The sequence below is a fragment of the Arvicanthis niloticus genome, chromosome 23, assembly GCF_011762505.2.
Source record: "Arvicanthis niloticus isolate mArvNil1 chromosome 23, mArvNil1.pat.X, whole genome shotgun sequence".
In the NCBI taxonomy this organism is placed as follows: domain Eukaryota; kingdom Metazoa; phylum Chordata; class Mammalia; order Rodentia; family Muridae; genus Arvicanthis; species Arvicanthis niloticus.
The window spans coordinates 10,749,575-10,764,328 of record NC_133430.1 but is presented as its reverse complement, the minus strand read 5'-3'; the positions used below and the strand labels follow the sequence as shown (position 1 = coordinate 10,764,328).

The window sequence follows — 14,754 nt, the reverse complement described above, 5'->3', positions numbered from 1 at the left end:
AGTCTTCACTGTCCGGCATGGGGCCAGCTGCCTGCCCAACCAGCCGTCACAGCTCACAACAGGAAGAAAGCACTACACACCCACTCCGAGGCTCACAAAGAGGCCTTTATTATCTAGTTCAAAGTAGACACTGTCACAATCTTATATGTTACTCCTTTTACTAAAATAGTTCAAATCAATGCTTTTACCACGCTATCAAAAGTTCTATTTTTTTTTTTCTCTCTCCACAAATCAAAGTGGTTCAATAGAAGGTAGAAACAGCCGAAGTCCACGGGCTCCAGCTCTACACGGCCACGGCAGGAGGGGGCAGCTGCCGCTCTCACCGCCAGCTCCTAGACAAGACTGGCCCAGGGCAGGGAAGCCAGGCGTGCCAGCCCTTCCCAAAAGCAGCACACTTTCCCCCACAGTATGAAAATAGACACCTCTGCCACTCTGCAGCCATGCATTTAGTTTGTTTCTTTAAAAAAAAAAAAAAATCAGTAGTATGTATCTCACTTCCTCTCAAGTTTCAAAAAAGAAAACTGAAAGGTCACTTTGTCTTTAAACACTGGCGTGTGGCTGTTGAACAGATTTGGAAATGCGCTCAGCAGATTCTGACTCCGGAAAGGCCAGGCCACCGAGATGGGGCAGGGTGGCCTGTCACAGTGGGGGGTGGAGCCAGGACAAGCATCTTGTGAGCTTGAGATGGAGAGTCAGCACTGTGAAGGCTAAGGCTCCAGGAGGGAGGGGTCACAGAAGACCACACGCCCCGCCCAGCCCAGGGCTCAACCCGGTTGCTGCTGGCCTCTCCTGTTAGGTTTGAGATATGACACAGGCTGTCCTGGAGAACCAGCCCACTGCTGAGGGCTGGGGTACAGCTTAATCCACCCTGCACAAGAGCAGAGGAAGTCTACAAGAAACTCTCTTTAGATTCCCAGGATGCCTCTGCAGCATTGGGGACAGGGTCACACCTCTCCAAAAGGGGAAGGTCGTTTGTAGGCTTTGCTTTCTCGGCCCATCTTCAGGTTTCAGGAGCTCTTAACTTATTGCTATTTCAGAGGTGGCTAAGCTATCCTCATACAAATTTGACTGGGACTCTGACTTGGTTCCCACCTTGTGTGGACCCACATACCTCAACATTATTCTGGGGTTCCTTGGCCTCAAAAGAACCAGGAAGAGTCCCACCTGCCCAGCAGCCCACTTAGAAATTGCCCAGGACCAGGGCCAGCAGATGGAGCTCCAAGTTTTATCCCTTGACCATACAGCAGCTTCTAGAAAGAGCTTCCCAGTGACGCCAACAGCCAGTCCCCTACAGCCCCTGCACAACACTCACTGGGCACACCGAGGGCTATGGGCCTTTCCCCTGAGAGTGTGGGACCCAAGGGTGTGGGCAACAAAGGTGCTAAGAACCCAAGGGCCTTGGCTGGTTGGGAAGCAAGGATGCCACCCACCGTCTCGGCCTGTCCCCTCTGCTCACAGGGTATGGGAGGGACCTGAGGTGAGGACAAGCTCTTTGGGCTTGCTGCATGGGGCTCTGAGTACCATTGTGTGGGGACAGCTGAAGGGTGTGGATGTGAATACACTGTACAGTGATGCCAGCAGGGTGCCAGAGCCTCCCACAGATATCTTGTGTACAGGTCACAAAAGCACCCGAGTCCTCGTTTCTCCTCACGCCATGTTAGAAAACACCCCTGTCAGTCTTGTGCCGCCTGCTGTCTGAGGGGTGAACTCGTGCACTGAAGCACGCATTTGACCCCCAGGTCCCTTGGAGGGAGGGGCTAAGGCTCAGATGTGACCTGTGAGGAGACGGCATGACAAACAACCTGGCCTAGCATGTTCCCAGTAGGTTCCCACATGAGCTTGTCTGTTTTAAGGACAGAGGCCCACCAAACTGGGGTGAGCAAAGCCAAAAGGGGCTCTTTTGAACCTCTGGGGGCCCAGAAAAGCTGAGTGGCTTGCTGAAGGCCACACAGCAGATTAAAGCCAGAACCAGGTCATGCCCCTTCCTTCCCAGGGAAAACTCATCAGGGGCTGAGCTCGAGCCCAGACATTCTCCAGGACTTTCCTATGTTGCTGTAAACCAGAAAAGGAAACCTGGCAGGAGAGACCTAAGAAGTGGCCAAGCCTGGTGTGGGCAAGGAGACGTCACTAAAGGGGTGAACACTAATAAGCAGCAGCTGGCTTCAGGGTGGCTGGGCACCAATCCCCCAGGTGACAGGGAACCCTGAGCTCTCAGCCAGCCACAGACACATGGGAGTCAGTGCTCCACGGCCCAGGGTCCTGGCTCTGGCAGGGTAGCAGAAAAGGTAGTGCCACCTGTGTCGCAATTCTGGCTCTGGTGGCTTCTGTCCAGTGTAAGGGACAGTGAGTTACAATACTTGTTGAGGGACTTCTACCAAGAGAAGGGCACCTCCCCAGACAGTCCCTTGGCTTGGAGTCTCAGAAGCTTCTTGCTAATGGAACATGGAGCTCAAACGGGGAGCCAGGCTGCCTGGCCACTTTGCTGCAGTGAGCGGACAGTGGCTTCTCGTCTTCCCAAGGTTTTGCTGGTGAGGGAGGCAGGAGGTGGAGGCCTGGCCAACAGTGTCACACCAGGGCAGCCAGGGTGGGCTGTGTCCTATGTACAATTCACCACGGAGAAAGACGGTGGCTAGACCAGAGTTTCTGCCAGGTCTAAGGCCTCAGACTCCAGGCAGGGCCAGTCCACGTCCACGGAGAAACGGCCCTACAGCGGCCCCTTGAACTGATTACCAGACAGGTGCTGCCGGATGGAGGGCTTGGTGCTGGCAGCGTCCCCCAGTTTCCTCCAGACCACCTGTGAGGAGACACACAGTGTAAGTGGAGGGCTCGCCCCAAACCTACCCATTGGCCTCACCTACCTACTGTCTTACCTCCCTGAAAAAAAAAATCACCCATGTCCTCGGGGCCATGGAGCTGGGAGAAAAAGCTGAGGCCACAGGAAGGAGAGGTGCTGAGACTTGGCCTTTACTTGGCCCCCAAGCAGGCTACTGCTAGGTGTGAGCTCATCCTTAAAGATGTACAGTGGGGTCCATAGACTCAGGAGACAACATGGGGTGCACCTCAGGGCATCCCACCCAACCTAGGCCCCAGGTCCAGACCCCATGAAACCACTCTCCTGCTGGCTTCTATGAGGGTTCAGTGGAGATGGCAAGAGGTAGGTGGGAGAGAATAGTCCACTCGCATGGCCAAGAAGCCACCAGGGGGCACCAGTGAGCAAAGAAACCAGAGCTTAGGCTCTGTCCAGAGTCCCAGGCCTGGCACTACTGGGAAGGGATAGATCTGGTGAGAGAGATCAGGAGCCTCTCCAAAGGGCGAGGTATGGTGGAGCCAGGACTCCCAAAGCTAGTCATCCTCCCCAAGCCACAGCTGAGCCAGTGAGAAGGCGGTGGCCACACTCCCAGGGCCCAGCCCTAGGCCCAGCCCCAGGCCAGTCCCAGGCCCAGCCCCAGCCCCAGCCCCAGCCTCAGGCCCAGCCCCAGCCCCAGCCCCAGCCCCAGACTCAGGCCCAGGCCCAGGCCCAGACCCAGCCAGGGAAGTGGCTCACGTTGCACATCTCTCGAACGATGGCCTTCTCCTTCTCGCTCAGGTCCTCCTCACAGCTATCTTGAAGCTGCCGGTCAAGGTTCTCGTGTACTTCCAGAACCTGAAGAGAAAAGGGTGTGTCAGCTGTCAGGAGGAGGCCAGCAAAGAGCTGCTACCAATGAAACTAGGGAGGTTGAGCAAGGGGCTTCAGGTGGGCTTGCTTCAAGAGCCACCAAAGGACATGACAACCTGTACCCATTCATGTGGGACATGGCAGTCACTGCCAGCTCCCATTGCGACTGAGTGTCGTGCACAGGGTGGGTGAAGACGGTGGTATATATACAAAGAAAAAAGGAGAGCCCTGGGGCAGGGCTGAACACTAGACACCGGAGTGAAACCTGCATGCTTGTACCTAGAGGCGTGAGACTGGCCTGGACCTTCCATTCCAGCCTCACTCCCAACCTGGGGCTCTCTTTGGCCTTAGGGAAACACTTGCCATCCTATGCTGGGTCAATTCCCTCAGCAGCAATACCTCAGGCTGAGCAGACAGCTGACACACTCAAGACTACATCCAACACAAGCCCCACCCACGGTGCTCCAGGCACTGACAGGGACACAGTCTCTCCCCCCCGCCCCCCCAGCCAAAGTGCTCCGAGCTTGGAGATAGCACCAGTGGGGACTGGGGTGCCATGAGCCCATGGTCCCATGTGCTCGGGAGGAGGCAGATGGCTCATTTTACCTTCATGGCATGCACAACAGCCTCGGGCTTCTGTCCTGCCGAACTGTAGACAGTGGAAGAGGGTGAGGGCAGCTCAGGTACGGGGCAGGCTGGGCCCTGTGGGAAGAACAGAACAGATGAGCTCCCAGCTGGGTCCCAGATGCCTGTCACTGGATGAACACCAGCTTGAGTTACCTGGAGCCACCAGGAAGACATAGGGGTGGGGGGTGGGGGGAGGTAGAGAAGAGGCATGGGTGATTGGCAGGTATCCTAGGAGCTGATATCTGCCTGACTGGGCCTCACGCTTCCTGGCCATGCCACCTCTTCTGTGGTGGTTTGCAGAACAAAAGGAGGGGGTCGGAGGAGGGGGCACACAAGACCATGTTCTGCAGATGAAACACGAGCATCTTGAGAGAGCCAGAGACTCATGTCACTCAGCAGGCCGAGGCTCAACCCCACTGTCCAAGTCCAAAGCCCACCCAACTCATCCTAACCAAGCCCTGCTCCTGCCCCTTGGCCCAGTCCTGGCCACCTGCGTGGTGAGTCAGCTACCGACCGCAAGTTCAAAGGTACGAGGTGAAGAGAGAGCAGGCTGGGCCAGGAGGGGACCCAGTCCTTCTGAAGCTGAACGGCTCTCGATTAGAGCACTTGACCCCGCCTGCCTCTAGCTTCCCTCCCTCCTGTGACCATGAGCAGAGCAAAGGCTTCAGCCTTGGGCTATGATTATAGACCACAGGGCAATAAGAAAACACCAGGAAGTGACCCAAGAACAAGTAGGAAGGGGAGTCTTCTGCAGCCAGGGCACTAGATGGCTGTACCCTGGTGGCTGGGGATCAGCCTGACGACAGAACTACTCCCTCTTCAAGACCTGGGCCCTCAAGACTCCTTCTAGCAATCAAAGAAGCTGGCCCAAGAGGACTGAATCCTGTCCAGCCGTGGCCATTGGGCTAGGCTACCACACACGACCAGTAGGGATTCTATGGTTGTCCTTAGGCCCAGGGCCTTCCACTGACAGTCTGTCTACCAAGCCCACTTCTCTCGGGCCACCTGTCAAGGATGCTCACCAGGGCCTGACAGGCCGATGACACCAGTGCCAGCACAGGCATGAGGGCTCTGCCCCAACAGGCCTTGGGCTCTAGGAAGGACAGAGTTGGGCATGGTCCCTTTAACTGGGACTGCTTCATTTTCCTCTTCCTGTATCACATGTCACAGGAAGCATGCAAAACTGCCTGGTTAGGAAACATGGAAACCAAATGGGAAAAGGGAGTGGGTAGGTGGGGATGTCTTACCCCCAAGGGCGCTGCTGCCCAAGCGAGGCTGGACTTGAACAGTGGCCACACTTCCCCCCACCGGCCAGCAGAGGGTGCCAGCCAAATGAATAGAGAGGGGTCTGGTCCTAGCATGCCATCCTCTGGTGCCCACACCCCTCTCCTAGGGAACACCCTATCCCCAGTCCGCCCTGATGTGCCTGGCCTGCTTCCTTGTCTGTACCAGTTTTTAAGGAACTGCTAGGGGCCCCTCCAGGAAGCAGCGCAGAAGAAACGCAGGAGGCAGGTGGACGGATTGCTGAGCAGTCTAGTCCTCCTGGCTCAATCACCCCCAAGCATCAGGTATCAGGGAGGGCAGGGCCTGGGGCTTAGGAAAGTGTAATGACCATTGCTCTAAGTCTTAATGACTGGTTAGAGCGGCTAAGGTATTGGGGTTAGCGTTGGGTTTCCCGTCACTTGGGCCCAGAGGCCTCCCAATCCCCAAGGCACCTGTACCAGCTTTTCTCAAGGTGCCTGTCCACGCCTTAATGCTCCTGTCAGGAAGCACCTCCTCCTAAGGCTGGTGGCAGGAAAGCAAGGGGGGGGGGGTTACACATACCCACCCACTTTTATCTGGGGACTTTCAGCGTTTGACCTTGCTGGTGTTGAACCCTATGCACCTAAAGGAGACCGGCCCCAGTAAGGAGGAGACAGTGGCCGGGCAGTGACAGCACTGAGGGTCAAGATGACCAGCCAGGCCCACAGCCTTGACCTTTGTGCCTTCTTCCCCTGCATGCAGTAGCCTCCGTAAGTGCTATCTATGGCTGGCATCCAAGGAGCATCCCACCCAAAGCACCTTTCCCTCAGCTCCCCCTGCCTTCTGCCTTGACTCACTACCTTAAACAGATGACTTGAAGGTCTTCAGTTTATAGCCCCCGTGGGACAGAGATAGCCTCTGCTCTCCAAGCCCACACGGACCCCTGACCTCCAGGCCCATTTGGGCACTAGTAAGCCCTTGCCCATTAGGTCCTGCAATCTGCTGCAGCCCGTAAGGTTCATTCCCCCTCCCCAGAGCAGAGTGGCAACATCTCTTACGGGGTGGGGCACATGATCCCCTCCCATGGCCTCCACCATGAAACCTTCCAGAACAATTCCCACATTCCGCTAGCCTTCTGTCAGCACTGTTGAAGCCTGGGGGGTGGGAGGGGGTGTCCCTTTGCAGCTATAGGAAGTGGCCTGGCACCTGGCAGGCTGACCCATCACCAGAATCAGCACCGCACCTCACGGATGCTAGCATTGGGAAGCCTTCGGTTCACGACGCCCAGCAGGCTGTTTTCAGCCACCATAATGGAAGGAAGCAGAATGAGGGAGGGAGGGCGGAGAGACGGAAAGCCTGAGGAGGCAGCCCCTGGGTGGCATCGCTTAGCTCTGTGAGCCCTTCATCATGAAGCAATTAGCGCATCATTGGGTCACGGGGCTCCTGGATAAATATTTGGATTATCTGCAGTCAGTGTGCAGTTACAGTGCCTGCACAGTGTCAACAGGTGGAGGAGGTAGCCGGGCTTCGGAAGAGAGAGCACAGGATGGTTGCCGGTGGTAGCATGAGCCGTCTTGCGCCAGCACTGTGGCCACCAAGGCCACCATGGTCAGCCTTGCTGGCCATCATGGGGGAATGGGGGCGCAGAGTAAGAGGGGGATCCACATACTTCCCAGGAAGTCCCGTACAGGAAGAGCCTGGTGCACAGGTGTGAAGTGTGCGAGCAGCCACAGGGACTTGCACAGGGATGAGCCTTGTAAGCCCGACCAGGTGGGGGCTTACCGTCTTACTGACCCACACCCGGGTATCCCACAGCCCTCGCTCTACTGGGTTGACAACACGAATGGATGTCAGTTCCTGAGAGCTGACACTAAGCAGTCACCTGCTTCCCATCCAAGGCAGGTCAGAGCCCAGGTGAGCATGTGGCAGGTGGCGCTGGAGGCCTGTGGGGGGTCCTGGTACATGGCCCATTAACTTACGAGGCTTCACCCCTCAGCTCCAAAGCCTAAATCTCAGGTCAGCAGGCTTCCTCTCTAGGCTACAGAGTCACAGACAGAGCAGAATATGGTGCTTGGCCTGGCACACCCCTGCCATGGCCTTCACACACTGCCCGACTTCCAGGGCAGTATCATCTACCCAACGCTTTGCTTTTGACCTCCTCACTGGGTCCCCATGAGGCGTCAAGGACATAGGAGCCCAGGGCCCCATCCCAGGAGGTTGGAATAAGGAAGGACACTCAGGGCTGGCTGTCCAAGCTTGGCTTTTACCCACAGCTGCCCTAGACACAACTGGGGCTTCAAGCAAAAGACCAGACTCTTCTACTGACCATAGAAGCCCAGAGTCTTCTACTGACCACCCTTATGCCCTGGGATGTAACCAGCCTGTCTCGCCTCTATCTGTCTCCTCTGGAGCTCAGAGTGACAAGTCTGAAGGTTCTGGACCAGGGACAGTGGGGACCTTTGGTGGGGACACTTACGTTCTGTAGGACTTCCTGGTAGGAGGGTGGCAGGGACGCGAGCTGGGATTCAGAATGGTACGGGGAGAAGCCTTTCCGAAGTGTCCGGAACTCTCCGGAGCCTGCCTGCTAGGAGGAAAAAGAAGACAGTCAGATGGCTGAAGCCTCAAGACCCTGCTCTAGCCCAGGCACTTGAGCATACACAGCGACTTGTCTGCTCAAACACACCCTTCCAAGGCGCTCACCACGGTCCACAGGCTGCCTCTGCCATCAGACAGAGAACCCCACTCCCCATCCCAACCCCACCCCACCCAAAGCAGGCCTGGGTGCTGAATCCACAAGAACCAGTGCAAAACATAATGAGGACAAAGGATGGACACACACATATACACTGCCCTGAGGTAGCTCCCTTAGGAGAAAACAAAACAAATCCCTGTAAGCCAGGCTAGTGACCTAAGACCAGGAGCCAGAGTCTCTAAGGGCTGGGGAAACTACGTAGTGGACAAGGCGTGGTCCAGACTGTCCACCTTCCAGGTCCAGCCCCACAGAAGATAGCCTTTCTTTCTAAGTCAAAGACTTCAAAGGAAAGGAGGAACCTACACGGCAGATAAAAATGGCAGAAGAATGTCCATAAATCAGCAGGCTGCTGAGTTCCCCAAACAAAGCAGGAAGGAAAGAGACCAGGCTGGCTGGCAGGAAGCGGGCATCTGTGCGGCAGCCCTGTAGAGGGCTTCCTCCTCCCACCCAGCAGCTCCCTCATCCAGCCTGGAAGGGGTCCCCACATTCCAGTGCTGGCCTCCTGCCAGTCACAGGGCCTGGCCCCCATTTCTCAGACCTCCCGCCACGCAACTGCCAGGGCTGGGAGCCTTAGCCACCTGCAGGTGGGGACAGTGACAGCTCAGCCAAGGCAGAGGTGCCCTGACCACCAGACAAAAAGTTGGGATAGTTGTTCCACACCCCTATACCACCCCTAACCTGGAGAGACCACAGAGTCCAGACAGAGAAAAAGTCTGCCAACAGGGCAACAGGGTATACAGGGGTCTGGTGGGCTATGCTTGTTCAAAGGCAAGGGAGCGGTTACAGAGGGGTGGGGTTGTTTCCTCGGCCTTGGGTGTGACCCAAACTCATGTGGGTACCCAGAAGCCTTCTGAGGTAACGCAACAAGACTCTTACACTAGCCATGGCCTCAGCCGGCATCATCTGCAAAGTGATCACCCAAGAGACCTCATGAATGGTGGTAGCCATCAATTGGACTATGGACCATGGACTTGTGCAGGCCACTGCAAGACATTAAAGGCCACAGGGGGGGCGGCGGGGGGTGGGGGGGGAACAATCCTTCCTGACACAAGGACCAGATCTAGTGGAATGTCCTATGATGAGGTCTCAGAATAGAGACTGTCCCCAACTATCCCCAGTACTTCTTAACTCCACCATGAGTGACCCTTTCCATGGCCACCATGCTTCCTTCCCTGAGGGGTTACCCAAGCCCCACTCAAAACCCTGAACTAAATCACCCTCAGCTCTCTGCCACCATGAAACACTTTTCAGCAGAGAGCACCTTCTAAATTCTAATGAGCTCTTAATGACCACACTTAAACCCATCTATCAGTCCCCATGGGACCTTGCCTACCAATGCTGTTCTGTGGGGACATGGAGACATTCCTGCCACCTTGCTGTGACTGGTGGACAAAGTAAAGGCACCAGAGGCAGGCTCCCAGCCCAGCAGAGAATGGACAGTGATATCCCATTTGGTCACAGAGCCAGGAGTGGCAACAGATTGTAGCCTAGTCTGTTTCCCGCCAGCCCACAACCAAGAAGACAGGACCTGTCCTGTCCTGTCCTGTCCTCACCCACACATGGGATTATGTTTGGGCTGGGCCTCCCTTCCCACAGCTTCTCTGGCCCTCAATCAGACAGGCTCCTGCGCGGCCTGGAACTGAAAACATTGTAATATGTGCAGGGCCCCATCCCCTCCCACCTGTACCCCTCCAGAGTCCTGGGTAATTTCCTCGGGTGGGGTGGGGGTTTCCAATTAGCAGCATGCGAGTCCTCACCCCTACACTTTGGGTGAGCATCTATAAATATTTGTGTGTGCACAGGACTTTATTAGCAAGCCACAGAAGCAGGCAGGGGGAAACACACATAATCTCTCATTAAGGGGCAACGTGACTAATGACGCATCAAATGAGTAACCACTGCCACACTTAGAGCCAAATTAAAAAGGCTGCTCGCTGCCGCCTAGAGCCCTGGACGAGGCAGAAGTCCTGTTTTCATCTCGGAGGGGGAGGCAGGAGCTGCAGACCCCTTGAAGGGCACGGCATTTGTCACAGTAGAGCAGAAGTCCTTTACAGGAAGTCTGCCTGCCCTGGCATCCTACGGGGAGGTTGGGTCTCCCTCAGCCTGCTCCAGGCTGGAACAAGACTTCCAAGTCCCTGCAGCTGCAGTAGCTAAACCCCCATTCCTCTCTCTCGTCTGAGCGTACAAGGACGCATCTTTTTTGCCCACTCTTAGGGCTTCTGAGGGGCAGCAGGAGGATTCTGAACTAGAAGTGAGGAGAGCCAGGAAGCTGCAGGGTCACTTGCCCTTCGATCTCAGAATCAAGGGCTGTTCAGGCTTCTACCGAAGGCCAACACCCAATGCCACCCGCTTAGTGCCTAGTACAGCCTTGGTATGTGACCTTTGGCTACCCCACTGATACTGCCAGACTCCACAGCCTTCCTATTTCCAGGAATTTCTGCACGTGGACCCTTCAGGGAGGAGGAGCCTCATGCTGGAAGAACCCAGGCAAGCATTGTCAGAGGGCGGGTACTAAAGGAGGCTGCCCTTCGGTGCCCTGGGCCCACCCAACTGAGTTTCCTTGCTGGGGAAGGTGGATGGCCAGAGACAGTGCCAGGGACCCCTTCCTGGGCTGTCCTAGAGGGAGCATGCCTTACATCTCCCGGCTCCAGGAGAACTTCCTTCCTTAAGGCATGCCATCCGTAGGCAGCTCTCGTGTGTTCGAGAGGCACTTGCAGGGAATGTACTGAGAGTCAGGCAACCGTCAGGCCTCATGGATGTCATCATGCCTGGGGCGGAGGGCAGCCTGCCTGAAGGGGCCGCTCAGGGCGGAAGGCTCAGAGCCCCATGCTGATTCAGGATCGGCCAGGAAAAAGAACCACAGGACCACCAAGGGCCCAGAGGTGAACTTGCTCCTGTCTGCTGGTGCTGCTAGTGTGGGCTTCTCATTGGGCGTGGGGTTGCCAAACCGCCCCCCTCCCTGGCAGCCCCAGGACACTGAACACATACAGTACAAATTTGCAATCCTGTGGCACCACACAGTGAAGCACGGCCAGAAGCCAGGGTGGCTCGCACCCCAGAGCTCCTGTGAAGCCTGCTCACTGTACTGTACCCTGCTTCTATCTTGGGGGTCGGGGAACCCCACTGCTGCAGACATTGTCACTGCCTCCCACCCCCTACTCCTCCACTGTGGATATGCAGAAATGTGAAGGGGAGTGAGGAGAGATCCACCATGGGCCTCCAGCCTCCACTTTCCATCTTCCCTGTTTCTACCCATGGGGCTGCCTCCCAGGTCTGGTGACCATCCTCCATCATCTTTGGCCATAAGGAGGACGGGCCGTGGGATTGCTCACCCAAGTGTAATTAATGGTCTGGGTTACTCTGAATAATGCTCCTAGAGCCTCAGCAGCCTCAAAGCATTGCCCCACCCAGAAACGGACAGCTCACTAATTCACTGGCCAGGCGGGAAGCAGAGGGAGGACTTCAGAGCAGGCAGAATACAGGCCTCTAGAAAGCTGTTTTACCAGGAGAAGCCAGGGCCACAGACTGACCTGGGCTCAGTGGGCCTGACCCAGAGCAAAGCCCACAGGAATCCAGGTGGTCACTTGTGTCAGGTTTCCCAAAGGTTGAGCTCACAAGCAGAGGAAGGAGCAGAAGTCTCCAAAGAGGAGTGGCCTCTGCCTGAGCCTGTGGACATCTCCAGCCAGCCACTGCACCAGCTGGTCCATTTAGACCACGAGGAGCACAGCAGGAGGATTTGGAGGCCGGATACACATGTCACTCCATTGCACCTGTCAGCTGACATAGAACCTGAGCACTTTGTAATGGCCTGGCTGGGACGGACAGGCAGCCCCAGGGCCTGGCACACAGTCCTGTTGCTATCGATCGGTGCTTCTCAGCTGGAATGACTCTGCCCCTGGGGACATCTGGAGATGTCTAAGACATCTTTGGTTATCACAACTGTGTGGTGAGTACAAGCCAAGGAAGTTTCCAAAAGCGAGGACCCATGGACTGAGATTTGGCTGGATGACCTTGACTTTTCCCTCCTGGGAGCCACAGCTGTGTAGACCAGGCCTTTGCTCCACCACTCACTGGTATAGCATCCCCCGGCCCTGCACTGCAAGGGTCCTGCTGCAGAGCTGGGGTGGTGGGGTGGCATCAGAAGAAGGGTGAGGTAGTAGTTGTAAGAAGGATGTGATATTCCCACCAGCACACAGGCTCCTGCCTTGGGGCATTCTGCGATGGGCCAGCGAGAAAGGCCGATCAAGGCATACCATTGCAGGACTGGCTTGTTACACCGCAAAGCAGGAATTACTGCCAGAAGGAGCAGGTCCCAAAAGGAATCCACAGGCAGGACTGGTGCATTCTGGAAGTGGTCAGCTCCCAGGAAAGAGCCAGGGTGGAGAGGAGACACAGCAGACACACCACACAGCACTTAGCAGCCCTCCTGCCCCTCAGAGCCACTGCAAACCCCCCTTCCCCAGCAGCTCTACCTGGAGCCGGCTTCTCTGGCGGCCGTAGGGGCGGGGCAGCTGGAAGGAGAGAAAACAGCATCACCCTGCCCGTCTGTGCCATCTGCCTGCTCCCTTTCCTTAGACAGGGACTGGCCAAACAAAGCCAAGGGACCTCAGGTGGGCCAGGGCAGTTTCACCACACGAGAGACCAGGAAAGAGGACCCTAAAAAGCCATTCAATGTTTGAGACAAGCCCAAAGCCCAAATACCCTTCTAGAGAATGTAGCTTCCTGAAGGGCCTAGGGTACCTCCAAGGCCCCAGCCAGCCTCCCGGTGATGCCAGCCTCCCGGTGATGCCAACTGGATCTGCTTTCTTTCTCTTTAATCTTAACTCACGCCGGGCGGTGGTGGCGCACGCCTTTAATCCCAGCACTTGGGAGGCAGAGGCAGGCGGATTTCTGAGTTCGAAGCCAGCCTGGTCTACAGAGTGAGTTCCAGGACAGCCAGGGCTACACAGAGAAACCCTGTCACGAAAAACCAAAAAAAAAAAAAAAAAAAAAAAGCTTAACTCACTTGTGGGCCATTAGGAACAAAGGGGCAGCCGCTTTGGCTGGGGGCCCTGAGACTTCTTCTCATTAGTATTCAGATGAGGTGAGAAGGCCACTTCCGGCCCAGCTGGCACCGTCTCCCCTACCACCCAGGCAATTTCATAGACCCCCACTTGTCAAACCTGTTGGAGGGACCACCAGACCAGAGGCCTGTGATGGGAGTGTGGCTCACCCACAGGACAGCCAGATCCCCTGCTACCATAGGGACTACCACACCTTTCCAGGTCCTGTTAGGTTCACTGAGATGAAAGAGAGGTAGGCCAGGCAGGAAGATATCGGAGGGGATGCAGACTTACAATATGAAAGCCCTACTATAGATGGGTAAACAACTTACTAACTCCCTGGGCCTCTGCTTGGTATACATACCCTGCAGTCAGGCAGGGACTCGTCAGGGCTGTAGACTTGCTCCCAACATGGGCCCCACTACCAGCTGACCCACATCTCAGTGCTATCCACAATGGTCCTTTAAACTCTCTGAGTGACATATATGGCAGGTATATTAGCGGCTTTGTTTTACAGATGAGGAAACTGAGGCACAGAGGTTTTTACACTAGCTGCCCAGTGTCCCCTGGCAGATAGGTGGCACTAGTGAGCTGTCTCTAGGTCCTGCTTAGCATCTGACTCCGGGTAGGCACTCCCTGAGCCTTCCTTCATTGCTAAGGCAGAGCACACAGGCAGACCCTCATCCAGCCACCTGGCTGCCCTGCCCTTCTGCTGAGGGTGGACAACATGATCCCTGGCAGAGAGCAGACAGACTCAGGTCCTTGCTAAGATAGCATTTCAAGTCTTCCAGAGCCATGGCACTGTAGTGCCCAGGCAGGGGGGCAAGGTGCCAGCCAGCATCACATGGGCAGAGCAGGAGAACCCCGAGTTGTGTTAGGCGTCATGCACTATGGCAGACACCAACCAGTTGAACTGCCGCCATAAAGAGGCAGGGAGACTGATGGCCTCAGAGGGACACGTGGATGGGCAGCTCTACCTTCCTCAGGCTCAGGAGTGTGGGGAACAAAAGTGGGGCGGGGGGGCAACAGGGTTTTGGATGGTGGTTCCTAAAAGTCTTGTTCCAAATTCAGACACAGGACAACATAGAGCGCTTCGTGGAGGGACAGGCGGACAGGCAGGGGTTATCTGCCAAGATGACACAGTTAGAGGCTCTTCACAATTAGAGGCCCTTGGGATCAGGAAACGGCAGACAAACAAGGACCACGCCAGACCCAGGCTGGGTGTCACTGTCATCCCTGACGTAAAAGGAGGAAACTAAGGCACAAAAGACAAGGAGTTTTGCTTGAAGCTACAGGTTAACAATGGGACAGAAATGGCCTGAACTCAGATCAGTCCAGGGCCCAAACTCACTTTCTGATGGGTCCCACACTGGCCCCATCATGTGGTTAAGTCCCAATGGCCCTGACCCAAGGTCCTAACCTTAGGATGAGATCCC

General features: G+C 55.9%; 1 protein-coding gene across 1 annotated transcript in view; it reads right to left on the bottom strand.

Moving 5' to 3' along the window:
* Positions 1-84: 84 nt before the first annotated feature.
* Ccdc85c (coiled-coil domain containing 85C) overlaps positions 85-14,754 on the bottom strand; it is a 70,476-nt gene continuing 55,806 nt past the window's right edge. Inside the window, 4 exon segments of the mRNA XM_076921229.1 lie at positions 85-2,794; positions 3,545-3,643; positions 4,262-4,357; positions 8,001-8,108. Of these exon segments, the coding sequence (XP_076777344.1) occupies positions 2,705-2,794; positions 3,545-3,643; positions 4,262-4,357; positions 8,001-8,108 (393 nt within the window). The 3' untranslated portion in view covers positions 85-2,704.